The 27,257-nt window shown below is 49.1% G+C and overlaps 1 protein-coding gene across 2 annotated transcripts; it reads left to right on the forward strand.

The window, feature by feature from the left end:
* Nucleotides 1-5,212: 5,212 nt before the first annotated feature.
* PINK1 (PTEN induced kinase 1) lies at nucleotides 5,213-27,064 on the forward strand. 2 transcript variants are annotated; one of them, XM_021095478.2, is made up of 8 exons: nucleotides 5,213-5,660; nucleotides 17,479-17,766; nucleotides 19,370-19,470; nucleotides 21,703-21,885; nucleotides 22,379-22,542; nucleotides 23,762-23,889; nucleotides 24,211-24,447; nucleotides 25,583-27,064. In XM_021095478.2, exons 1-8 carry the CDS (start codon nucleotides 5,265-5,267, stop codon nucleotides 25,850-25,852), a joined length of 1,767 nt encoding a protein of 588 aa, XP_020951137.2. In that variant the 5' UTR covers nucleotides 5,213-5,264; the 3' UTR covers nucleotides 25,853-27,064. The 2 variants fall into 2 exon arrangements, with proteins under 2 accessions (XP_020951137.2, XP_084819290.1); XM_084963164.1 differs by lacking the exon at nucleotides 5,213-5,660 and adding an exon at nucleotides 16,763-16,839.
* Nucleotides 27,065-27,257: the final 193 nt, after the last annotated feature.

The raw sequence follows: 27,257 nt of genomic DNA on the forward strand, positions 1-27,257 counted from the left end.
CTGAACAAGAAATAGCACGGTCCACCAGACAGGGTTAATTAACATCAGTCTGGAGATTTCATTCTGCAGGTGGGGAAGCTAAGCATCACAGGTCCAGCGAGTTTATTTGCAGCATAGCGGAACAAATCCAAGGCTGATAACAAGCGCATTCTTTAACCCAAAAAACCGATGCGCCGTCCTTTGAGCGAGCACCGCTCACAAGCTGCATGGTCATCACAAGCCTCCTGGTAAAAGGTTACATTCCTAGGAGGGTAAAGCAAATCCTTTTAGTTAAAATATTAAATATCAGAGAACCTCTTGTTCCTTCTCAGTAAACATGAAAGAGCTGAAATGATAATGACACACAGCAGATGGGTAGATTTAAACTTTAAATAAGACCTTTGCCCCAGCTGACTAAGCTTCCGTGGGTGAGCCTGTGGTCCCTGGAGTGTGAAGTTTCCCCCACCTTCTCTTCCTTACCTTTCTCCAAAGGGCAGTTTCAATGGAGCATTTTTAAATTGTAATTTAAAATTCTCTGAAACTGATCCAAAAAAAAAAAAAAGGATAATATCTGATATCCATGTGCCCCTATAAAGAAATTGGAGAGAAACTCATCTATTAATCTATGTCTCTTCCAAATAAATTGCATGTGACGAGGGCCATGCTTTTTCTCTCCCACAGGAGAGATCAGGATACACACACTGCTGAAACAGTTGGCCACCTGTCCCTAGCCAGGGGTCCACCTCATGGCCAAGCATGCCTGGGGCCAGAACCCTTCAGATGGTTGAAGATCCCTCCAGCAACAGCTACTATTAACATGTCCCTTAATTTCATATTTAAGCAGGAAGGAAGGGAGGTGGAGCCTTTTGCTTGTTCTCTTTTGATGTCCTGGCTTTTCCATCACACCGACATCAGAAGAATTAAAGTGAAGATGCTCCCTAATGTCGGTTGGTCCTAAACAGTGGAAAGTGCCATCGTCTGTTCATTCAGGAACAGGCTGGCTGAGACATGTGCAAAGCAAAGTTCAACTCAACGTCTGTGATACAACGAAGCTCGCTATTAAAATGTTTTTTTGTTTTTGTTTTTTTCTTTTTGCCATTTCTTGGGCCACTCCCACGGCATGTGGAGGTTCTCAGGTTAGGAGTCTAGTTGGAGCTGTAGCCGCCAGAGCCACAGCAACGCAGGATCTGAGCCGCATCTGCAACCTACACCACAGCTCGCGACAACGCCAGATCGTTAACCCACTGAGCAAGGGCAGGGAGTGAACCCGCAACCTCATGGTTCCTAGTCAGATTCGTTAACCACTGCGCCATGATGGGAACTCCCCTATTAAAATGCTTTTATTGTTTGAAACCACGAAATTCAAAGATGATTAAACTCTGTGAACTTTCACACACTATTCAAACAAAGTTCATTTTTCAAAAAAATTGAGACCATGAATGAGTTAGATAGAACTTTTTTGGGGTAAGTGTGTATCCAAAATCCTTTATTTTATTGTTTTTAGTTTGTTCCACTGTTTCTTTCTTTGTATCTATTTTTAAACAATATTATTGAACCCCTAGCTGTGGTGTAGGCTGATGGCTACAGCTCCGATTGGACCCCTATCCTGCGAACCTCCATATGCCACGGGAGCAGCCCAAGAAATGGCAAAAAGACAAAAAAAAAAAAAAAAGAATTTTACTGAAGTATGATTACAATATAATATATGGTAAGGTGTACAACAGTGACTCACAAATTTTAAAGGTTATACTCCATTTATAATTATTACAAACTATTGGCTATATTAACTCTGTTATACACTATATACTTTGTGCTTACTTATTTTATTTATTTATTTTGGTCTTTCTGCCATTTCTTGGGCTGCTCCCTCAGCAAATGTAGGTTCCCAGGCTAGGGGTCCAATCCGAGCTGTGGCCACCGGCCTACACCAGAGTCACAGCAATGCAGGATCTGAGCCGTGTCTGCGACCTACACCACAACTCACAGCAACGCCGGATCGTTAACCCACTGAGCAAGGGCAGGGACTGAACCCACAACCTCATGGTTCCTAGTCGGATTCGTTAACCACTGAGACATGACAGGAACTCCTGTGATTATTCATTTTATACAAAATAGTTTGTACCTCAATCCCCCTAAGTGTCCATCGATATATGAAAGGATAAAGAAGATGTGGTATATGTGTATATATACACACACATATATATAAATAGACACACACAATGCAGTACTACTCCGCTGTAAAAAAAAAATTAATGAAATTTTGCCATTTACAACAACATGGATGGACTTGAAGGCTATTATGCTAGGCGAAATGAATCAGAGAAAGACAAATACTCTATGACCTCTCTCTCTTTTTTTTTTTTTTTTTTTTTTTTTTTTTTTTTGCTTTTTAGGGCCATACCCGAGGCACATGGAGGTTCCCAGGCTAGGGGTCAAATCGGAGCTGTAGCCGCTGGCCTACACACCAAAGCAACAGCAATGCCAGATCCAAGCCGAGTCTGTGAATTGCACCACAGCTCACTGAAAGACCAGATCCTTAACCCACTGAGCGAGACAAGAGATCAAACCCGAAATATCATGGTTCCTAGTTGGATTCATTTCCGCTGAACCACGATGGGAACTCCTCTAAGATCTCATTTTTATGTGGAATCTAAAAAATAAAGCAAACTAGTGAATATAACAAAAAAGAAACAGAACTCACAGATACAGAAAACAAACTAGTGGTTACCAGTGGGGAGGGTTCCCTGGTGATAAAATAGACTGAATTTTTCTTTTCTTTTTTTTTTTAGCACCACACCCACGGCATATGGAAGTTCTCAGGCTAGGGGTTGAATCAGAGCTATAGCTGCCAGCCTATGCCACAGCCACAACACCAGATCTGAGCTGCATCTGTGATCTACACCACAGCTCAGAGCAACACCGGATCCTTAACCAAATGTGAGAGGCCAGGGATGGAAACTCACATCCTCAGGGATTCTAGTCCTGTTCGTTACCACTGAGCCACAATGGGAACTCCCTGAATTTTTCAGAAAGGCTTTCATTATGTTAAAAAAGCATTAAGTAAAATGTTTACCTAAATACTACACACAGAAAAATGCACAAATCAAAATGTACTTTTAGGAGAATTTTCATCACATAAACGGATCAGGAAACAACGTCCCCAGGACTCTATAGTTGTAGACACTCTCATGGCTGTTTAGTATTCCATTGGGTGAATATACCACAATTTTTCCAGTCTACTATAGAGATGGCCATTTGAGTTGTTTCCAGTTTTACACTATGTGGAATAGTCTTGCTATAAACATTCTCGGGTAAATTACATATGCTTTTCTAGGGGTCTATACCTAGGAGTAACATTACCAGCTTCTCATTCAATGTATATACTGGTTTCTTTCTTTTTCTTTTTTGGCTACACCCACAGCATGCAACTTTCCCCGGGCCAGGGATCAAACCCACGCCACAGCAGTGACAGCGCCGGATCCTCAAAATGTTGAGTCACTAGGAAGTATTCCTATACTGGTTTTGACATGTTTAAACTCACTGGAGTTCCCATCGTGGCTCAGTGGTTAACGAATCTGACTAGGAACCATGAGGTTGTGGGTTCGATCCCTGGCCTTGCTCAGTGGATTAAGGATCGGGTGCTGCCATGAGCTGGGTGTAGGTCGCACACTCGGTTCAGATTCCACGTTGCTTTGGCAGTGGCGTAGACCAGCAGCTACAGCTTAGATTAGACCCTGATCCTGGGAACCTCCATGTGGTTCGGGTGCAGCCCTAGAAAAGACAAAAAGACCAAAAAAAAAAAAATTTCACCAATTCAAAGTGGATCTTTCTGCAGTTGCCTTGTTTTTATTCCTATTTACTCTCATTCTTTCTTACAACTTTACAGCCCAGAAACAGGGCTGTGCTAAAGGTCGCAAATGAGTCCTGAAATAAATAGGTTAGACTGTGTCTTTCTATTCAAGAAATGCTGAGGTGGGTCTCAGGCTAGACGAAGGTCCCCTTGCCCTGAAGGTCATCTGTGACACAGAGGTCATCTGTGACACATGGCCATACCTTCAAAAACATTTTAACATCTCTTCCAGGGCCTCTTACCCACAACCAGCCTTAAGGGTAAGGAGATTGGAGGTACTCATGATTACAGGAACGTTTTTTTAAATGGCAGCACCACAAAATATACCTCCTTAGCCTGGGGAAGGCTTGGTTCCTTGTTAAAGAATAACCCACTGACCAAATAAATCATGTAGATCTTGTCTGGATCCCAATTTGAACAACTGTAAAATAAAACAACAGGGAAATCTGAATATTGATTGGATAGTAAATGATATTGTGAAGTTAATGGTAATATTTTTAGAGGTGACAATATCATTTATGTTTTGTAAAAAAATAGTTCTCTCTCAATAGATATTTAAGTATTTATAAATGAAATGATATGATATATGGGATTTGCTTTAAAGATGGGAGAATGGAAAGTAGGAAGATATGCACAGGTGACTAAAATAATGACTATTTGTTGATAATTGTTGAAACTGGATAATTGGGTACATGGGGTTCACTATAGTTTTCCATTATTGTATTTGTAAATTCTCTTTTTAAAAAAGGCAAGAGAAAGAAAGAAAAATCACTCAGTACAAATTCCTTATCAGCCATTCCAACAGCAGCTTTGGGTAACAAGGCTCTACCACCAACATGCTGTGTGACTTTGTGAGTTGATCCACATCTCAGGGACTCTGTTCACTAATCTGAAAAAAGTGGCCTAAGGGTGAGATTTCTCTCCGGGGCCTGTGGGCTTGTTGAGACGAGTGGAAGGGCATCAGGGGCAAGGACTCAGCAATCAGGGCAATGCAAACTTTAACCTCAGCTCTGATACTGCATATGACCTTGGACTGTCACTGCCCTGTTTTTTTCTTTTTCCTCAGTTTTCTTATCTATAAAAACGACCTTCCTATCTCATTGGTAGGAAAATTAACAAACGTAGATTCTGGCACCGTCGGTAAGGGGTAATAATTATTCATTTCTCTTCTCAATTTCTCGATTTTGCCCAGAACCAAGGATGTTGACAGGATCTCCCTGACAATGCAATCTTTAGATCCTGGGTGCAAGAGCAAGAAACTACCCGCCGCGCAGATGCGCGAACAGCGCCCTCGTGCGCGCACAGCGGAGAAACAGCCAGAGAGGCGGCCCCGCCCATTGGCGCCCGCGCCTGCGCAAAGGCGCCAACCCGAAGTTTGTTGTTGTGACAGGCGTCCCGGCCTCCTGCGGCTCGGAGGAGACCCAGCCGCGGCACCATGGTGGTGCGACAGGCTCTGGGCCGGGGCCTGCAGCTAGGCCGAGCGCTGCTGCTGCGCTTCACAGCCAAGCCTGGCCCGACCTATGCCTGGGGGCGGCCCGAACGCCCGGGCCCAGCGGCGGGCTGGGGCCGCGGAGAGCGCCCTGGCCCTGCCGCGGGACCCGGAGCGGAGCCGCGCAGGCTCGCGCTCGGGCTCCCCGGCCGCTACCGCTTCTTCCGCCAGTCAGTGGCCGGGCTGGCGGCGCGGCTCCAGCGACAGTTCGTAGTGCGGGCCCGGGGCGGCGCGGGCCCTTGCGGCCGGGCTGTCTTTCTGGCCTTCGGGCTGGGGCTGGGCCTCATTGAGGAGAAGCAAGCGGAGGGTCGGCGGGCGGCCTCCGCCTGTCATGAGATCCAGGTGAGCGCCGGCCGCGGGCGGGGGTCGGAGCGGGAGCGGGAGTCGGGCTGCGGGCGGGGCTAAGTGTGTGGGCGGGTCTTGGGTGGGTGTGGGGCGGGGCTAAGTGTGGGCGTGGTGAAGGCGGAGCTGGGAGGCATTAACTGATTTGGGGCCCTGGGTCAGGGTTTACCTTTGTCCGAGCTGGAAATTCCTTGACATCACTGATTAAGGCTCATTTTCGATGTCACTGATCTCCTGACCTGGGGCTTAACAGCTCACTTTTTACTGTTTTCCCTTCCTTCAAACAGCATATTTTGGAAGTTATGTTAATAACCACTCATGTTGCACCTTGGCCAATAACTTTCTGTAAATTTTCAGAAATTTAAGGACAACTAAGACATAATACTTATATTCCTGTGGTTGGTTGTCATCCCTAATTTATGGATGAGGAAACACACTCAGAGAAGTGAAAGGTGGTGTAAATTGCTGAAAGTCACACAGCTCATAAAGGGCAGTGCCCCAAGTCTGATTTTACAAAGCCTGTGCCGTTAACCACTGCTCCAGCCAGGCTCCTTCCACAGTTTAGCCAAATCAGAAGTGACACAGTGACTGATATTAATGACAGATCTGAAGCTTCAGCAAAAACCAAGAACAGCAAGAGAAGATAGCAGACCTGCTTTATTTTTATTCAATGAATTTCATTGTATTTATAGTTGTGCAACCATAATTACAGCCTAATTTTATTTATTTATTTGTAAAGCAAAAGCGTTTATTAAGGCGTCAGAGGGTGGCTGAGCTCAAGATGGCACCAGCCCTGACTGTGAGGAGGTGCTAGGCTTATAAAGAATCTGTCACAGCCTAATTTTACATTGCCATCCCAAACCCCCAGCGTATTTCCCCCCCCCCCCCCCCGCAACCTGTCTCCTCTGGTCCCCGTAAGTCTTTCAAAGTCTGAGTCAGTTTCTGTTCTGCAAATAAGTTCATAATATCCTTTTTTAGATTCCACCTATAAGTGATAGCTATGATGTTTGTGTCTCACTGTCTGACTACCTTCACTTAACATGATAATTTCCAGGTCCATGCATGTTGCTGCAAATGCCGTCATTCCATTCGTTTCTATGGCTGAGTAATATTCCATTGGGTATATGTACCACATCTTCTTTATCCACTCCATCAACAGAGGGATGGACATTTAGGTTGCTTCTGTGTCTTGGCTGTTGTATATAGTGCTGCAGTGTACATTGGGGTACATGTATCTTTTTAAATCATGGTTTTCTCTGATGTGGGATTGCTTGATCATATGGTAATTCTATTGTTAGTTTTTTGAGGACTCTCCATGCTATTTTCCATAGTGGTTGCACCACTTTACACACCCACCAACAGACTAAAAGGGTTCTCTTTTCCCTTTGCTCCGCACCCTCTCCAGCATTTATTGTTTGTAGCCTTTTTGTTGTTGTTGCTTTTTAGGGCCGTTCTCATGGCATATGGAAGTTCCCTGGCGAGGGGCTGGATCAGAGCTGTAGCCACTGGCCTACGCCAAAGCCACAGCAATGCCAGATCTGAGCCGTGTCTTCCACTTACACCATAGCTCACGGCAACGCTGGATCCTTAACCCACTGAGCAAGGCCAGGGATCGAACCTGTGTTCTCATGGATACTAGTCAGATTTGTTTCCGCTGAGCCACGATAGGAACTCCCCTCATAGTGTGGGTTTTTTTTTGTTTTTTGGTTTTTTGTCTTTTTGCCTTTTCTAGGGCCGCTCCCGCAGCATATGGGGGTTCCCAGGCTAGGGGTCTAATCGGAGCTGTAGCTGCCAGCCTACACCACAGCTACAGCTATGCCAGATCTGAGCTGTGTCTGCGACCTACACCACAGCTCACGGCAATGCTGGATCCTTAACCCACTGAGCAAGGTAAGGGATTGAACCCGAAACCTCATGGTTCCTAGTTGGATTTGTTAACCACTGAGCCACGACGGGAACTCCCTCATAGCAGGTTTTTTTGTTTGTTTGTTTTTGAAAGTTGAGAATTAAATTTTATTTGAGACAAAATTAGGACTTAAGCCCAAGAGACAGCATCTCAGGTAGCCCTGAGAAACCACTCCCCCCCATAGTAGTTTTGATTTGCCTTTCTCTAATAGTGATGTTGAACATCTTTTCATGTGATTTTTGGCCATCTCTAAGTCTTCTTTGGAAAATTGTCTGTTTAGATCTTCTGCCCGTTTTTTGATGGCTTTTTCTTTCTTTTTTTTTTTTTTTTTTTTTTTGGTATTAAGCTGCAGGAGGTGTTTATATACTTTGGAGCTTAATCCCTTGTCAGTCACTTCATTTGCAGAAATTTTCTCCCATTCTGTGAGTTGTCTTCATTTGGTTTAGGGTTTCCTTTGTTGTGCAAAAACCTTTTAAGTTTAATTAGTCCCATTTGTTTATTTATTTTTTTTTACTGTCATTACTCCAGGAGGTGGATCTGAGAAGATATTGCTATAGTTTATGTCAGAAAGTCGTGGGCCTATGTTTTCCTCTAGGAGTTTTACAATATCCAGTCTTATATTTAGGTCTTTAACCCCCAGATCCTTAACCCCCCAAGCAGGGCCAGGGATTGAACCTGTATCCTCATGGATACTAGTCGGGTTTGTTGTCACTGAGCCACAAAGGGAACTCCTAATTCTGGGCTTCCTATCCTGTTCCACTGATCTGTATTTCTGTTTTTTTGTGCCAGTACCGTACTATTTTGATGACTGTAGCTTTGTAGTAGTCTGGAGTCAGGGAGCCTGACTCCTCCAGCCCCATTTTTCTTTCTCAGGATTGCTTTGACTAAGCAGACCTAGGTTTTTAGTTAATCTGTATAATTATCAGGGATGACTAGATACATAGGGTTCTAAGGCTTTTTAAATGTTTGAAATAGCTCAGAGAATTCTGTTTCTACTCAACCAAAATCAGAGTTCTCCAGAGAAACAGAACCAATAGGATGTGTTTATAAAAAGAGATTTATCCTAAGAAATAGGCACCGAAGTTCAGGAAGGAGGCTGCCAAGTCCTCAGTCTGCAGAGTGGGCCAGCAGGCTGGTGATCCAGGCAAGAACCATTGTTGATGTCAAGTCTGAAGGCCGTATGCTGGCAGAATTCCCTCTTCTTCCAGGGAGGTCATTCTTCCTGGGGTTTGGAATCACTCACTGAGTTAGTACAGCCCAACGTAATGGAAGGTAGGGTGACTTGCCCAAGGGTATGGCTGGTTGAAGAGCAAGCAGTGTCTTCCATGTGTTCTGGTGTTCAGCCCAGTTCAGTTACTCATCACCAGAGTGTCTCATGTTTGCGCTCTGGCCCGTTTGGGGTGACAGGTGACATCTGACCTAGTCCCCAGCGTCTGTCCTTGTCTTTTTCTACAGCCCAACTGGCAGAAGCCAAGGATGGCCAACTTGACAAATCCTACTTAAAATTATGGAGGCTTTTTTATTTTTTGTATTTTTATTTATTTATTTATTTATTTATTTTGACCTTTTAGGGCCGCACCCACGGCATATGGAGGTTCCCAGGCTAGGAGTCCAATTGGAGCTGCAGCTGCCGGCCTACACCACAGCCACAGCAACACCAGATCCAAGCTGCATCGGTGACCTACACCACAGCTCACAGCAACACCGGATCCTTAACCCACTGAGCAAGGCCGGGGATCAAACCCCCAACCTCTTGGTTCCTAGTCAGATTCGTTTCCACTGCACCACAGTGGGGACTCCTATGGAGGCTTTTTTTAAAACTGAGGCGCTTGATCCTCCATCTCCACATCCTTTTCTCACACCTCACCCTCCTGTGTCTTAACATTTTTAATTAGTTGCCAATTAATTTTATTTTATTTTTATATGACTTTTATTTCCTGTTATAGTTGATTTACAGTGTTCTGTTAATTTTTACTGCACAGCCAAATGACCCAGTCATACATATCTATACATATTCTTTTCCTCACATTATCCTCCATCATGTTCCATCACAAGTGACCAGATACAGTTCCCTGTGCTATATATAGCAGGATCTCGTGCCAATTAATTTTAAAAATTCAAGCATTTGACTTCTTATTGAAAAAAAAAAAAACACCAGATCTGGCAACTCTAATGCTAAAATTCCATGTGGTATCATACTGGAGTATAATAGTGACCACTCTATTTCGCATTTGGAAAAAAAACCCTTAATAAAATAGGCAAAAGACATGAATATGTATTTCACCAAGAGGAGTTGCAGGTGCCAAACAAGAATATGAAAAGATGTTTAACACCACTAGCCATTAGGGAAATGCAAATAAAAAATGCAATGTGATGTCTCTGCATACTTATTAGAAGAGATAAAATTTTTTATTTTTTTATTTTTTGCTTTGTAGGGCTGCACCTGCAGCATATGGAGGTTCCCAGGCTTGGGGTCTAATCGGAGCTACAGCTGCTGGCCTGCACCACAGCCACAGCAATGCGGGATCCTTAATGCACCAAGTGAAGCCAGGGATCAAACCCGAAACCTCATGGTTCCTAGTCAGACTTGTTTCCACTGTACCACAACGGGAACTCCTAGAACAGATAAAAATTTTAAAGTAGTAATAATACCAAATGTTTGAGAGGATGCAGAGAAACTGGACTGATGGTGAAAACATAAAATGGTACAGCCATTCTGGAAAATAGTTGGCAGGAGTTTCTGCTGTGGTACAGCAGTTTGGGGATCTGGCATTGCCACAGCTGTGGCGTGGGTCACAGCTGTGGCTCACATTCCTGGCCTGGGAACTTCCATGTACCATGAGTGTAGCCAAAAAAAAAAAAAAAAAGTTGGCAGTTTCTTACAAAACTAAACATTCATTTATCATATGACCCAGCCATTGCCATCTCAGGCATTTACCCAGGGAAATGAAAACTTATATTCAACAAAAACCTGCATACGGAGTTTCCGTCGTGGCACAGTGGTTATCGAATCCGACTAGGAACCATGAGGTTGCGGGTTCGATCCCTGGCCTTGCTCAGTGGGTTAAGGATCCGGTGTTGCCGTGAGCTGTGGTGTAGGTCGCAGACACGGCGTGGACCCTCCGTTGCTGTGGCTGTGGCGTAGGCTGGTGGCTACAGCTCTGATTCAACCCCTAGCCTGGGAACCTCCATATGCCGCGGGAGCAGCCCAAGAAATGACAAAAAGACAAAAAAAAAACAAAAACAAAAACAAAAAAACCTGCATACAAGTAGCTGCTGTGGAAAACAGTATGACAGTTCTCCCCTACATTAAAAATACAATTATCATATGATCCAGCAATTCCACTTCCAGGTATATATCCAAAAGGATTGAAAGCAGAGACTTGAACAGATGTTTGTACACATGTGTCCACAGCAGGATTATTCACAACAGTCAAAAGGTGAACACCCAAGTGTCCATCAGTGGTGAAAAATAAGCCAAATGTGCTATGTACATACCGTGGAATAGTATTCAGCCTTAAAAAGAAAGGAAATTGACTGCAGTGGCTCACGTCACTGCTGTGGCACGGGTTTGGTCCCAGACCCGGGAACTTCCACATGCCATGGGCACAGTCAAAAAAAAAAAAGAAAAGAAAAGAAACTCTGACACATGCTACAGCATGGGGGAAACTTGAAGATGTTATTCTAAGGGAACTAAGCCAGTCACAAAAAGACACATCTGTATGATTCCACTCGCACGAGGTGCTTAGTCAAATTCACAGAGACATTAAGTGAATGGAGGCTGTTGGGCTGGGGAAGGATGGGTATTAATACAGAATTTCAGTTTTGCAAGATGAAAAAAGTTCTAGAGCTGAACGCTGGTGATGGTTATACAACAGCCTGAAGGCACTTAATGTCACTGAACTGTACACTTAAAATGGTTACAAGGGGAGTTCCCGTCCTGTCTCAGTGGTAATGAACTTGACTAGTATCCATGAGGACGCAGGTTCGAACCCTGGCCTCACTCAGTGGGTTGAACCCTGGCCTCACTCAGTGGGTTAAGGATCTGGTGTAACTGGGAGCTGTGGTGTAGGTCGCAGATGTGGCTTGGATCCTGTGTTGCTGTGGCTGTGGTGTAGGCTGGCAGCTGTAGCTCCAATCCGACCCCTAGCCTGGAAACCTCCATATGCCTCGGATGTGGCCCTAAAAAGACCAAAAAAAGGAGTTCCCGTCGTGGCGCAGTGGTTAACGAATCCGACTAGGAACCATGAGGTTGCGGGTTCGGTCCCTGCCCTTGCTCAGTGGGTTAACGATCCGGCGTTGCCGTGAGCTGTGGTGTAGGTTGCAGACGCGGCTCGGATCCCGCGTTGCTGTGCCTCTGGCGTAGGCCGGTGGCTACAGCTCCAATTGGACCCCTAGCCTGGGAACCTCCATATGCCTCGGGAGCGGCCCAAGAAATAGCAACAACAACAACAACAAAAAGACAAAAAAAAAAAAAAAAAAAGTTAAAAGGGCCAATTTTGTTGTGTATATTTTACCACAGTTCTTAAGAATAATTTTTAAACTCTGTATAGAATGTTCATGGCTGCATCATTCATAATAACAAAATATTGAAAACCTAAACATCCTTCAGCAGGTGCATTGTTGGGCTGGCATAGCCAGGCAGGGGGATACTAAGCAGTAACAAACGTAACCATTCATGACAGCTCCATGAACCTCAGGGGCATTATGCTTAGTGAAAGAAAGTCAGTTCTGAAAGGTTACATCCTGTGTGATTCTATTTATATAACATTCTTGACATGACAAAACCATGGAGATGGAGAACAGATCAGTGGTTGCCAGGGACCGGGACACGGGAAGGGTGGCGCAGATACAAAGAGGTAGCACAGAGGAGCTCTTTTGTGTTGACGGCACAGTTCTGTACCTTGACTGTGGTGGCAATTACACACATGTGTACGTGGGATAAAATTGCATAGAGCTACATGCACAGGCGCCTGCGTGCACACACAGACACACACTCGTGCATGAATGCAGGTTAAACAAGGTGGTGAAAACCAAGTAAAATCTTTAGTCAACAGTAGTGCATGTTGTCAAATTCCTGGATTTGATATTGTACTAGTGCTTTATAAGACGTCGCCATTGGGGAGTTCCTGTTATGACTCAGCGGGTTAAGAACCTGAGTAGTATCCATGAGGATGCAGGTTCTATCCCTGGCCTTGCTCAGTGGGTTAAGGATCTGGCGTTGCCTTGAGCTGCGGTGCAGGTCACAGACTCAGCTCAGATCCAGCGTTGCTGTGGGTGTGGCATAAGCCAACAACTGCAGCTCCAATTCGACCTCTAGCCTGGGAACTTCCATATGCCTCAGGTGCAGCCCTGAAACGCCAAAAAAAAAAAAGTCACCAGTGGAAGAAACTGGGTGAAGGGGACACGGGACACTTTGTTATTTTACAGACTACCATTTTTTTTAAAGCAATAGGTCATCATATGAGGTGTATGAGCTTATAGATTCCAAGTGCTTTAGGAATCCTCCAGAAGGAAAGATTGCTGTGGGCTGAGTTGCCAGGACTGGTTAAACGAGAAGCAGGAGCTGGAGTGGGGATTTGATGGGTGAGTAGGGATGAGCAGGCAGAGCAAAGACGATAGAAATAGGGGGCGGCGGGGGGCGTGTGAGCAAAGGTTCAGGGGAGACAAGTGAGAGACATGTATGGATAGTGCACCGAGCAGCCCCCGAAGCCATTGTCACAGGAAGTGCTGGGACAAGGTACTGGATAACCTGTCAGGTTCGGGAACAGAAGAGTGGCACGCTAAAGCGGCGTGGTGTCCTCAGGTTCAGAAGCAGGTGAAGGGGTGCTGTGAGAGTGGGGGAGTCTGGAGGTAAGCGACTCACCATGGAGAGGGAGGGATCAGCCGGTCCACAGGGTTCGAGGAGGACGGTGGAGTTTGGGCGACTAGAAAAACGATGGTTGTCTGTCTGAAGGAGGCATGCACCCCAATTTGGGGGAAGTGCCCTCTTTCCCAGGGCCTCCCCATAGCACCTGCATTTCCATCTACTTCCATCAGAACGCTTGTATTCTTGTTTCCTTTCTGAAAAGGGGATGGCCCAGCAGATCCCTAGGAGGTGGAGATAGGAAGACAGGGGTGTAGCCAGGCCACTCAAGATGGCTGTCCTCTTGTTCTCGGTACATCCCTGCTGGACCAGGCCTGGCTTCGCCTGCATCCCACTCACATGAACGTGCTTGCGCCCTGCCCCAGCTAGTGATTGTTCTCGACTTTAGGCCAGAGCAGCTCCACCTGCTAGTTTATTAAAGGGAAACACCTGCTCTCCTGATGGTCGTTTATCGGAGGGCCTGTGAGGGATGCACCGCAGCCGCTGGTCTCCCTGGTAACTCATGAGCCAACCTGACATCACTGGGACCTTTTGCCGTGAACGTCTAAGACCTCCATCTCTGTCACCATCTCTGGTCTCTTTCCTCAGTTTCCTCAAGGCTGGGCAATAAGGCTTGCAGGCCTTTGGGGTGCAGCCCAACAACTGGGGAGCCAGCCAGGGTCCAAGGAAACCCCCATGAGGGCCAAAACGTCAGGAAAGAAGGACGGAAAACAGAAAGTTGCGAGCCAGACCCCAGGGTGGCTGTCTGCCCGGTGGCAGCTGACGACCACGAGAGAGGTCTCTTCCAGTATATTGATGGTATCTGTTAACCTCAGAGCCTCTCTTTCCTGTTTGGAAGTATCAGACCCGCCCTCATGGTTCATCTGAGTGCACAGGGGTGGCTGGGGAACACAGACAAAATGCAGGACCTGGATTTATCTATAAAATACAAGCCTACCCCTGACCCACCACCCCTAAACTGTTACAGGCACAGGCTCTGGGTTATTAACTCAGGGACAAGCTTGTGAATTGGATGTGGCCAGTGACCTGGAAAGGCTTGGTTGGGGCCTGTGGCATCAGCAAAATAATAAAAGCATACCCTTGGGCTTCTGGACCCAGCTACGGAAAGGGGCAGAGCAGTGACAGTGGGATGGAACAGTGGCTGTATGCAGCCGACGACGTGTTACTGTCAATAGAAGATATTGCAAAAGGCCTACCCAAGTCATGGAGCAACGCAAAAAAACCCACTTTACCCACCATGAAGCTCAAGAACCAGCCAATAAAAATGACATGCACTAGTGTTTCCACCTGCATTGCCGAGACCAGCTCAGCAGGTGAGGGCTGAAGAACGGGTGCTGTGAAACTTAAGGAAAAAAGTTAACATAAAACAAGACACAGAGACCTTTATCTTAATTAAAGGTGGGAACTGGGGGCCTCAAGGTCTCAGGGACCAAGAGCCCTGCCTCAGGAAACCACACTGCTTTTATTGTGCTCTTTAGGATGACGTCAAGTGAGGAGGGGGTTGAAGGTGCAGGATATAGGGCTTTTAAAATTATCTTAAAAGTCACATAGCCATAGCTGATTTGTTGTTGTTTATTACTCAATGGATTTATTACATTTGTACTTGTACAATGATCATCGCAATCCAATTTTATAGGATTTACATCCTACACCCCCAGCCATCCCCCCACCCAGCCGTAGAGGATTAAGCTTTTATTCTGACCTTTAGGCATTTAACAGTCATTAGCATTGAGGAAGCTTGGCGTCAGCTATCGATGCAGAGCATTCTGGAGAATCACCATTGTGCTTCTGCAGACAGCATGCCTATCTGCAGCAATCCAGAGTGCCTAGGTTTGCACCTCGGTTCTCCTTGCTAATGCATATCCTGCTAACGAACCCTCATAAACCCCTTGGGGCCAGGAGGCTCATCTTTCTCATTCTTGAGAGGACATATCATGCTGTGAAGATGGCATGCCTATCTGCACAGGTCCGGAGTGCCTAGACCAGTGCATCAGGTCCTGATTCAGCTGACCACGTAAATAACGTACGCCCTTAGGTCTTTGTTCTTAAGTCATTTACCAGCACTGTGACTGTTTTCCAAGCAGGAATATGGGGTAAAGTAAAGCAGGACACGATGTCTCGTGACACTGCACTGTTGCCGGACTGAAAGGATGAAGACACTACCTAAGCAGCAATTGAGAAGGGAAGACCGCTGTCTCAGCATATGGACCAGGAGGCCAACTCAAGCCCCACGAACTATAACCGAATATCCGCAAGCAGTGGTCCCAGTGCCCTAGGCCATGTTAACCCAGAGGCAACTGTCAACACCATCCAAGTTCAGCTGTTGATCGTTGAAGGACTGTTGCCAACTGTCCGTCAGGGGAATAACTCACTATTGCCTTGGCCTCAGAACCCATCCCCAGGGGGAACACATTATACAGTGGCCCTGGGTCTGGCAGGTTAAGTCCCCAGTGGTTTGGGTTTGTCACCCCCTGGGGAATGGGATTAGAAAGGGATTTACAGATTTCACCTGTCTTCTCCTGTCCCACCTAAAACCACCCAGTTAATCCTGACCCTCTGCTGGAGAGAGCACCGTTACAGTAACCTGGTGGTCTGTTATACCGCCGCTCCAGTATTTGGCACCGGCTGTGGGGACTGAGGGTGGACAGGCAGTAGGGCGCCGTCATGCCGCTCTGGTCTCGGAATGCTGGACCGCTCGTCTTTTGCTTAATGGCCATGATCTTCCCTGTCCTGTGCCTGTTAAACATCTTCCATTTTGTCGCTAATCTGAACCGAGGAAATCTCTCTGTGAACTAGGCGACAACTGTGGCATCGCTGCAAAATGAGTTTGATTGCTGGGTCTGCAGCGAGATGCTGTTGTCTTCCTTGGGCCTGCTAAGCGCCTAGCTCCAAAGGCTCCCACCTCTTGGACTCTTGATACTGTTTAGTTGTTGGTATTTGGTTGCAGTGAACCTCTACATACGTGGCCCCGGGGATGTCACAGAAGAGGAGTGGCTCAAGATTGTGAGGGCCAGGCAGGGTCTGTAGGGGTGGGATGAGTGGTCAGGCCATTCAAGATGGCTGTCCTCTTGCTCTCTGGACCAGGCCCTGCCTCACCTACCTTTACTCACCTGAGCATGCTTGCCCCGGGCCCCGGTTAGTGATTGTTCTCATCTTTAAGCCAGAATAGCTTCACCTGCTAGTTTACTAAAGGGCAACACCTGCCCTCCTGATGGTCATTAACCTGAGGGCCCGTGAGGGATGCGTCCCAGCCGCTGGTTTGCCTGGTAGCCAAGGAGCCAACCTGACGTCAGTTCCCTCTATAAAGGTTAGCCTCCCTCTCCCTCAAGTAGGGGAGGTTGCTACCATGTCCTGCCTGGCGTCTGCCACACACAGCCAGGGGCTGCTCCAGGGCCTGCTGCGGATGTGTAAGATCCCTCTATCCAAGAAGCCACTGACTATCTCTGTCTCCAGGCTTCTTCTGCAGTCCTCTCCAGTCAGGGCAACAACAAGGCTGGCAGGCCTGCGGGAGGAGGCAGCCCAACAGCTGGACCTGAGGACTCGGCTCCGGGGAGTCTCCTGATGTCCCCCCCTCTTGCCTGCAGTAGCAGCCTGAGGTCGCTGACGAGTGGAGGGTGGCTGCTGCCCGCATGTTCCTGCCCATCCACAGTAACCGAGGAGTTACCCGCCAAGTTCTGCAGGGAGAGCTGACTCCATGATCAGAAACCTCTCCAAAATTGGGCTGGGGTCTCGCCAGGCAGCCGGGCATGGTGTGCCAGCTGCAGCACTGCAGAGTTCTGACCCCTTAACTGATCCACAGTGTTCTGTGTTGGGCTGACTGTGTGATTGCAATAAAGTGACAGTTTGAGAAAAATGATTCTGAATAACAGGAGAAAGCAGGCTGGCCTGAGCCCAGGACGAGCGGTAGACCCCAGTTTGGTTTTGTCTGTATTTGCTCTCCATCTCATCAGTGAGGGCCTTGCCTCGCCGCACCTCCCCAGCCCCGTTTCCCTTTACTGAAGCCTTATTGGGCTCCCTGGCTCACAGTGCCTGCTTTTTCTCCACAGGCCATTTTCACCCAGAAAAACAAGCTGCCACCTGACCCGTTGGACACTAGACGCTGGCAGGGCTTCCAGCTGGAGGAGTATCTGATCGGGCAGTCCATCGGCCAGGGCTGCAGCGCTGCTGTGTATGAGGCCACCATGCCTGTGTGGCCCCAGAACCTGGAGGCGGCGAAGAGCACCAGGCTTCTTCCCGGGAGAGGCCCAGAGATCATTCCCCAGGGGGAAGAGGAGGCACGGGCTCCACAGGCCCCCGCCTTTCCCTTGGCCATCAAGATGATGTGGAACATCTCGGTAAGGGTGGGGCCTCCATCTTTAAAGTTGGAATTTCTCTAAATGCCCATCTTGGGGGACCCGATGGCACTTTTCCCCAGAAGTAAGTAGGAAACACAGACTCTCCCACAGTACGGGTACCTCACTCTCTTGCACAAGAGTCTGAGGCAGCAGGTCTCAAATTGTAATGTGTCCACGACTTGCTGGGGGCTCAGGTTTGAGGCAGATTCTGACCAGCTGGTGGGGGGTGGAGCCTGAGATTCTGCCTCCCTAACAAGCTCCCAGGTGATGCCTATGCTGCTGGGTTGTGAACCACGCTGAGGACCAAGTGCTGAAGGGTTCATTTCAGGGCTCCTCTCCCTCCACCTGCCGCCCTGGGAGGAGGGGCCACATGCCTTCCTCTAAACTCGCCTCCCAGACCGAAGGCTGGCTCGTCACCTCCCTGCTCTCAACTCTTGCAGAACTCAAGACTTTGGGAGATTGAATTTTTCCCACTCAAGAGCAGAGATAACTGTCCACTTAGAGAATAATTTCTTTACCTTGCCATTATCACAAGTGGGGTGGGGGGGTGGGGGTGTTAGGAAATTCATCAGGATCTGATGTGCTTTCTGCTGCCCAGAGCTGCTTTCCAGGGCTGGGAGGGACACAGCCATGCACCTCAGGCAGACCCCGAAGAATTTGGGTTCATGTTTTCATTTGGGGAATGAAGTTTATTAGACTGTACTTCCAAGCTGGCTTAATAGCTGACAAGTAGCCAAATCCTTTGCTTGGAAACATCCAGTCTTGCATCAAAACTTCCACTGATCGGGGCATGACAGCAAATACATTCACAAAAGCTAAAAGTCTTGGAGTTCCTATTGTGGCTCAGTGGTTAACGTACCCAACTAGGACATCGGGTTCGATGAGGACACGGATTCAATCCCTGGCCTTGCTCAGTGGATTAGGGATCTGGCGTTACCACGAGCTGTGGTGTAGGTTGCAGATGTGGCTCAGATCTGGTATGGCTGTTGCTGTGGCATAGGCCAGAGGCTCCAGCTCTGATATGACCCCTAGCTTGGGAACCTCCATATGCTGCAAATGCAACCCTAAAAAGACCAAAAAGAAAAAAAAGCTGAAAGCTTTGATGCTTAAAGGGTTAACAGGTTTCACCAGGTCCTAAGAACGCTTCGTAATGAGAATAAGGTGCTTTCCCTTGTCACTGGTTTCTGGGCTTTTTGTTTGTTTGTTCTAATGGTAGAGAGTGCTGTTTTGTGATTCAGAGTTTATCCAGGGTCGGCTCGTAGGGCTCGGCCTGTCTGCAAGGGCAGGTGTTAGTGCTCAGTGGTCAGTTTCAAGCCTGGTGGTGACCGAGCCATCTGGGACAGGAAGAAGGGTCCATGTCCAGCCTTCTTGACATCTCTTCCTGCCCTGGGCACCCGAGCTGTGCAGGGTTGAGGTGTGGGAAGTGTGCACCTCTGCCCTCTCTCCCAGGAGAAACTAGGCTTGGCTTGCCCCTTCAGAGAGCTTATCTTCGCTTGAAGGTCAAAGCCGATTCTAGGCAATAACTGTCCTGGTCCACACTACAAGGAGGGCCTGGACTTATTCGGGCCTGTGTAACCCAGGATCCACTATGGATGTGTTCCAGGCGGGCTCGTCCAGCGAAGCCATCCTCAGTACAATGAGCCAGGAGCTCGTCCCAGCCAGTCGGGTGGCCTTGGCCGGGGAGTATGGAGCAGTCCCTCACAGGTAAGCTCCACCTGCCCCCCACATAGAGCAGAATCCTCACCTGTGCCCTCAGCGCAGTGTCCGACACAACACGCAGTAGATCAGACGTGCTCACTGAATGATGTAGTCAGTGATGGATTTTCAGTTGGTGGATAACTGGGAAAGAGTGTGGATGGTCTGATTTCTAACTGAAGATGCAGGTGGCTGACACTGGAGCAGGGAGAGGAAGCCACCTCAAAACACCCAGTTCAGAACAATGGGAAATTGATCTGAGTTCTGACCCCTAAGTAACGCCCAGGTGGAGCACCACCTTTCTGTGCAAGCTGAACCCTTCCCCATGGAGGTAACACTCACTTCACTAATAGCTGCAGTGACCTGATGGTGCCAGGAGATTTTTTTGCTTTTTAGGACCGTACCTGGGGCACATGGAGGTTCCCAGGCTAGGGATCAAATCAAAGCTGTAGCTACTAGCCTACACCACAGCCACAGCTATGCCAGATCTGGGTTGTGTCTGCTACCTACACCACAGCTCACGGCAATGCCGGATCCTTAACCCACTGAGCAAAGCCAGGGATCGAACCTGCCTCCTCCTGGATACTAGTCAGATTTGTTACTGCTGAGCCATGACAGGAACTCGTGCCAGGAGATTTAAAAAGGGTGGGAGGGAGTTCCCTTGTGGCACAGCAGGTTAAGGATCCAGTGTTGCCTGGATCAACTTCGGCACAGGTTTGATCCCTGGCCCTGGAACTTCCACATGCCATCGGTATAGCTTAAAATAAATAAATAAATAAATAAACAAACGGGAGTTCCCGTTGTGGTGCAGTGGAAACGAATCCGACTAGGAACCATGAGGTTGTGGGTTCAATCCCTGACCTCGCTCAATGGGTTGGGGATCCTCCATTGCTGTGGCATAGGCTGGCTCCAGTTCAGGAGCCCTCTGTGTAGCAGAGAAGCCTAAGGAGTCGGAAACATGGAGTTCCCGTCGTGGCACGGTGGTTGACGAATCCAACTAGGAACCACGAGGTTGCGGGTTCGATCCCTGGCCTTGCCTAGTGGGTTAACGATCCTGCGTTGCCATGACTGTGGTGTAGGTTGCAGACGCAGCTCAGATCTGGCATTGCTGTGGCTGTGGTGTGGGCCGGCAGCTACAGCTCCGATTCGACCCCTAGCCTGGGAACCTCCATATGCTGCAGGAAGCAGCCCTAGAAAAGGCAAAAAGACCAAAAAAAAAAAAAAAAAAAAGTCAGGAACAAAGTCCAGCATGCCTTGATTCTGATTCTCCATGGGCCCCAGTGGCCTGGGGCTGGGAAAGATGCCTCGATCCCTTTGATCGCATAGAACAGGGCCCATCTGCGGGGACTCCAGAGGAGCGGTGGAGGCCATGCGTGGACTGGCTGCAAAGCTCAGGACTGAGGCAACTCAGGGCGGGTGTTGAGCTCTCTGGGTCGTTGTGCTGTCTCTGGGCTTCTGCTCCATCCTCCTCTCTCTGCCACCCAGTGTCCTTATTACTCACGGCTACACCCCTGGCTTCCCTCGGGCCTCATGGCATCCTTTCATCTTCAGTTCCACTGGGGGACTACCCAGCTTCCGCCCCATTTCTTCATTCACACTCCCCAAGGAGGCGCTCTAACCGGCACCCCTCCCCTTTTCCTGCCAACCACCGTGACTGCAGGCTCGTTGCCCTTGGGTCAGGCACCCACCCTTAATCCAAGCAGCTCTGGGCAAGGGGGCAGGGCTGAGACACAGCAGGCGGTCATGGGGTCCCAGATTGGAGGGGCAGAGGGGTGGGCAGGGCAGCAGGTCCCATGTCTACTGAACGGCATCTGTATCGGTTCAACGCAAAACTTTGTTGAGCCCATACTTTGTGCCAGGTGCTGTTAGAACTTGAAATCAGGGAGTTTCCAGGTCCTTTACAAGTATGAACAACCCGATGAGGTGTGTTGCTACCTTATTCCCCTTTTGGCATTTGAGATTGAGCCCAGACAAGTTAAGCAACTTGGCCAAGGGTTTGGAGAGGCAGACGTGGGATGCGGTCTGACTCCAGGGTCTCCCACACTGTGCTTGGCGTGGATGGGCGGTGGGCGGACTAATGGAGTCACCAGATGTGCAGAGTCATTTTCTTTCCGGCACATGTTTGATATAAATAACTAGGTGGTTAACTGAATGGCAGTCTTCATCGTGGTCTTAGATTGACTATATTTCCAAGTGTCTTATCTGCCGCCGGCCTCATGTTTGTCCCACTGGGTAACACAGAAAATCCAGGAGCGGTCCCAAGCAGCTGGCCCCTCACCCCAACATCATCCGGGTCTTCCGTGCCTTCACCTCGTCTGTGCCGCTGTTGCCAGGGGCTCTGGTTGACTACCCCGATGTGCTGCCCCCACGTCTTCACCCCGAAGGCCTGGGCCATGGGCGAACACTCTTCCTCGTCATGAAGAAGTAAGTGGCAGGGCCTGGCATGAGCAGGAGCTGCTCTCCACCTTGGCGCACGTGGAGCCCGGGGTCGCAGGGAAGAGGATGCTTGCCCTCTGGGGGATTGGGCTGTGCTGAGGATGCGTGTCTGCCCTAGAGGGCACTTCCCTTTAGAAGGACTTTTCACGGTAACAGAAAGGCATCTTCAGTCAGAACGTACTTTTCGCCTAGTGCTATCAGTACCTTTGGGTGCCTGCCTCACCTGGTGTTTTAACACAGGCTGTTCTTCCTCCCTCTGTGCCCCTGGCATTGCCATGTGGGTGTTTTAAGGAGACAGGCTCACATGTGAGGCCCCAGCTCTTCCTGAGTCCAAGATGGAGGGCGGGAACAGAAAGGGTGTTTGGGGAAAAAAGAAGTCAAGAGTTTCAAGACCAAGAGGAGGGGTCATCATCCCAATAGGAAATAAGGTGCTCGATCCCTGATGCGCGGTAGCCAGAGGCCCTGTCGCCCTTTCCTCCAGCTACCCCTGTACGCTGCGCCAGTACCTTCGCGGGAACACCCCAAGCCCACGCCTCGCCACTGTGATGACGCTGCAGCTCCTGGAAGGGGTGGATCACCTGGTCCAGCAGGGCGTCGCTCACAGAGACCTGAAGTCTGACAACATCCTTGTGGAGCTGGATGCAGGTGGGTGCCCCCTGCACCTCCAGGATGTCCGGGGCGCACCGGGCTTTAGGCCTGGGGACATCTGGGAGCCTTGGGGCTTTTGTGGTTTTTTATGTTCTGAGTTGTTGTGTCTTCACTTAGCTCTGGACACAAGAGACAAGCACGCCCTCCTTCAGGGTGGAGCCCTGTGTTCTCTGGTGGACTCACGGGGCGGGGTGGTGGTTAATAGTTCGCAAGGTCTTTTCACTGGCCCTCTTCAGAACAAACACCTCAGTGGTAGACGTTTTCTTGAATAAAGTGAAAGAGAGGTAGACTTTAGCTTAACGTAAGAAAGGATCCTCAAACGGTGAGGGCTCTTTGAACACAAGCCCAGCTGCCTGTGGCAGTGAGCTCCCCATCTCCGGACGCACTCAGGTGAAGCTGGATGGGTCACTTGCTTGGGGAGCCTGTGAAAGAGTCAAGACAGCTGGTCAGTTTTGAACTTGAAGCTTTCAAATAATTAGATATTCAGTTGAATTCTAGAGGAGCTGGTTTTTAAAAGGAAGTCCATATGAGTCCCTTTCCAAATAACTAATTTATAATGCACCTATTAGGTTTGAATTTGAGGTTTCAAGGTCAAAGCAAAGACTCCTTGGAGGTCATTTGAGCCAGTACCACATGATGAGAACATCAAGAGCCGCTCCTTTGGTCTTGAGGGAACTCCAATTACTAGATTACTTAGATGGAGACAAATTTTATCCAGGTGGTTTTTTTTTGTTGTTTTTTTTTTTTTTTTGCTTTTGTCCTTTTTAGGGCCGCACCTGCGGCATATGGAGGTTCCCAGGCTAGTGGTCTAATTGGAACTGTTGCCACTAGCCACAGCAACGCCAGATTCGAGCCACGCCTGCGACCTACACCACAGCTCATGGCAACACTAGATCCTTAACCCACTGAGCCAGACCAGGGATCGAACCCACTACCTCATGGTTCCTAGTCAGATTCATTTCCGCTGCGCCACAATGGGAACTCCTTATCCAGTTCTTTGCTTGGGTACTTTTGATTTCCTGGAGGCACACCCGTACTGGTGTGGCTGGCCCATGTCCAGGCCTTGCTGGCCTGCGCTCCTGCGTCAGCACGGAGTCCCTGCGAGCCCTGTGGCCCACGCCCTCAGGGTGGCTTCAGTGGAGACATAGGTGGGCCTGGGGGCAGTGGGAGGGGGGAGGCTGGGCCGCTGACCTCTGCAGACACTTTCCCTCCTCAGACGGCTGCCCCTGGTTGGTGATCGCAGACTTCGGCTGCTGCCTGGCCGATGACCGTGTGGGCCTGCAGCTGCCTTTCACCAGCTGGTACGTGGACCGCGGCGGAAACGGCTGCCTGATGGCTCCTGAGGTGAGTCCTGCCGAGTGTCAGGTGCCATCAGCAGGGCCCCTCCCACCAGGATTCCTCCGTGTACTCAGCACTTGCTCTTTTCTGACCCATAATTTGGCGACATCCCTTCCCTGCCTTTTTTTTGTCTGACGTTCCCAGTGTGTTGCGTTAGCCCCGAGTAGGCAGCCTACTCGGATTCTCTGAGACCTGAGCTATGATTTCTCAAATTCTCGGTTCCTTGGGACACAGTGGAGCTGAGCCTGCGATTCAAGTGCCGTGCTGGGGTGTGAAGAGGCTGGAAATACCAGCGCGGTGACTGCTTCCCCGTTGCTTTCCGAGCAGGTGTCCACGGCCTGCCCTGGCCCCAGGGCGGTGATTGACTACAGCAAGGCTGACGCCTGGGCGGTGGGAGCGCTCGCCTACGAAATCTTCGGGCTCTCCAACCCCTTTTACGGCCAAGGCAGGGCCCACCTTGAAAGCCGCAGTTACCAAGAAGCTCAGCTTCCAGCGCTGCCCGAATCAGTGCCTCTAGACGTGAGACAGCTGGTGAGGTCGCTGCTCCAGCGAGATGCCAGCAAGGTGAGGCTTTCCTCAGGCTTTGCGGGGGTTGTATGGACGGAAACCTTAGTGCACGTTCCAGAATAAAAGGCCAGGTTAGGGCAAGACCAAGAGTGAAAGACAGCTCCTCTTTCCAAAGGTAAAGGCCAAGTACAGAACACAAAGTAGAGTTGACTGTAAATGGGAGTGGGGGAGCTGGCCACCAAATCAGTCAGAACTCCAGCAACTCAGCTCTTCCTGGCTTTAGCTGCTTCGAGTTACTCAGAGGGAAAGAGATGCTTTTTTTTTTTTTTTTCTTTTTTCTTTTTTTGGGGCCTCACCCATGGCATCTGGAAGTTCCCAGGCTAGGGGTCATACTGGAGCTGCAGCTGCCAGCCTATACCACAGCCACAGCAACGCGGGATCTAAGCCACGTCTGTGACCTACACCACAGCTCATGGCATTGCCGGATCCAGATCCTGGACCCACTGAGCGAGGCCAGAGATCAAGCCCGCATCCTCATGGACACGAGTTGCATCTGTTTCCCTGAGCCACAATGGGAACTCCCAAGAGATGTGTTTTTAAGAAATGGTTAACGAAGATGTAGCTTACAGAAGCAGCTGAGATCTAATCAGACAGATGTGACAATATCTAAGCGATGTGGACACTGATTTTTGAAAGTACTGCGAAGGCTGACATTTGAAGCCCTAACCGGAGGGGCAGATCCGGTTCAGATCTGATTCAGGTGGCACATTCAGTGGGAAGAGCACAGACCAGGACTCCACTGCCGTCCTGGTCCTGCCGCTTGCCTCTCTGTGAGCGGCAGGCTGTCCCCGTCACAGTGGGCGCTCGCTGCACCTGTGCTGTCAGGAGACAACTCCCCTCACCCGCCACAGCTGCTGGGCCCTCCTGGTTGGAGAGGCGACTCTCCCGACCAGGACAGAAGGTGCAGAGTACATCCCCCCCACCAGCTTGTACCTACGGAAACGCCTGGAGCGGGGGTAGGGATGGCCGGTGTGTGTCAGCAGTGGGTATTGTAGGAGAGTGGAGAAAAATTTGCTCGGGGCCAGATGAGGGAAGCCTGAAATGATGTGCCTGAAATGATGTGCTAACAAAGTGGGCTGGGGTGAAGGCCTGGCCCAGGAGTTCTAAGCTCCAGCTACTCTTCCTCTGACAGAGGCCATCCGCCCGCGTGGCTGCTAACGTGCTTCATTTAAGCCTCTGGGGTGAAGATACTCTGGCCCTGAAGAACCTGAAACTAGACAAGATGGTCGGCTGGCTCCTCCAGCAGTCAGCTGCCACTCTGTTGGCCAACAGGCTCACAGAGAAGAACTGCGTGGAGACAAAAATGAAGATGTTATTTCTGGCCAACCTGGAGTATGAGGCGCTGAGCCAGGCAGCCCTCCTCCTCTACGCCTGGAGGGCAGCCCCGTGCCAGCTGATGTAGCTGGTGAATCACTAAAGGCACCTGCTGTATCTGTGTCGTGATGGTCTGTGAATGCTGCAGGAGGGGCTCCTGGGTGAGGGGGTGGGGAGTCAGGAGGAAAGACGGTGCGAGGGGGCCGGTCGGCCGAAGAGAAGGCTTCGGGTTTGGCAAGTGGAAGGATCAGCTTGAGTTCACGGTCTGTAGCTACTAACTGTAGTTGTGTGATTCTGATGCATCATATAACCTGTGTGGACAGAGGCTCTCTTAGGAGAACCAAGAACCTGGCCTAGATAGGAGTTGGCACACTTTCTCTATAGAAGGCCAGTACTCAGGCTGTCGCAGGTACTCAACTGTCACCGTAGCACAAAAGCAACCTTACGTTGTCAACAAATCAGGATGACAGCCTTCCAACAAAGCTTTATGGACACTGCAATTTGGATTTCCAGTGTCATGAAATCTTTTCATTTTCAACCACTTCAAAATATAAAAACCATTTTTAGATAGGCTGCTGCCTGTTTTCAGTAGGCCTGCAAGACTGGCCCCCTAGTTTGCCAACCCCTCCTCTAGATGGAGTCAGAGGGTCTAACTCTTAAAAAGAAATGCTGATAATCACTAGGCCCCTTGGGTGTCAGCGCTGAAGAACGTGATTAGGTCTCTGCATACAGATCCAAAGGAGTGAGTCCTGGGCACCAGGAGAAAAGACAGCCAGTGTTGACTGCTGACCAAAAGTCCCAGCTTCAGCTTGTGTCCTGTCTTCACAGACCTGCAGTTAGTAGCCCAGCTGGTCTGTGAGGTGAGCCGAGGGTCAGACCTGTGTCCCACATCAGAGGACCTGACCAGGGCAGTGGCTGGGTGGCCAAGTGTGACTGTGACGTTTGTCTCTAGCTCCAGGACTACGGCTCATGTGACAGAGGCAACCGGGACATCAGTCTGCATGGTACCTGAGCTAAGGCAAACGTTTTCTCGGGTTGGGACATTCAGGTATCAGAATGGAAAACGCTTAATGAGGCCTGGGGTGGGGGCGGAGCCTCTGCCTTCTGGAACAGCTCTGGCTGTTTCTGAGGAAGCATTTCCAAGAAGCTCCTCCAGCTACTGAATGGAGTCTAGCAGAGCTAAAGGGACTGAGGAGATGGGAACCAACAGTGAGTGTTCTGAACGTGCTGATTTCCTCCTTTCGACTAGCGTTTCTTACAGGAGTCGTGGAGAATTAAATGCATACTTACCACTACAGCATATGTATGTGCCTTGAACTGAGTATTTGGCTTAAGTGTGATTCTTAACAATGACAAGAAAAGATCAACAAGGGGGAAGGGATTTCACATACAACTTTACACATGCTTTTAAGAAACACAACTATTGCCTAAAGCAGGTCGAACATACATTCTTTTCAACCAAAAAGTGCTGTTACCCTAGATGTCCCCACTGG

This window comes from Sus scrofa, chromosome 6 (genome assembly GCF_054392235.1).
Source record: "Sus scrofa isolate SSC_HxYL_T2T_F1_AM1 chromosome 6, Sscrofa_HxYL_maternal_Yorkshire_Landrace_v2.0, whole genome shotgun sequence".
Lineage (NCBI taxonomy): Eukaryota > Metazoa > Chordata > Mammalia > Artiodactyla > Suidae > Sus > Sus scrofa.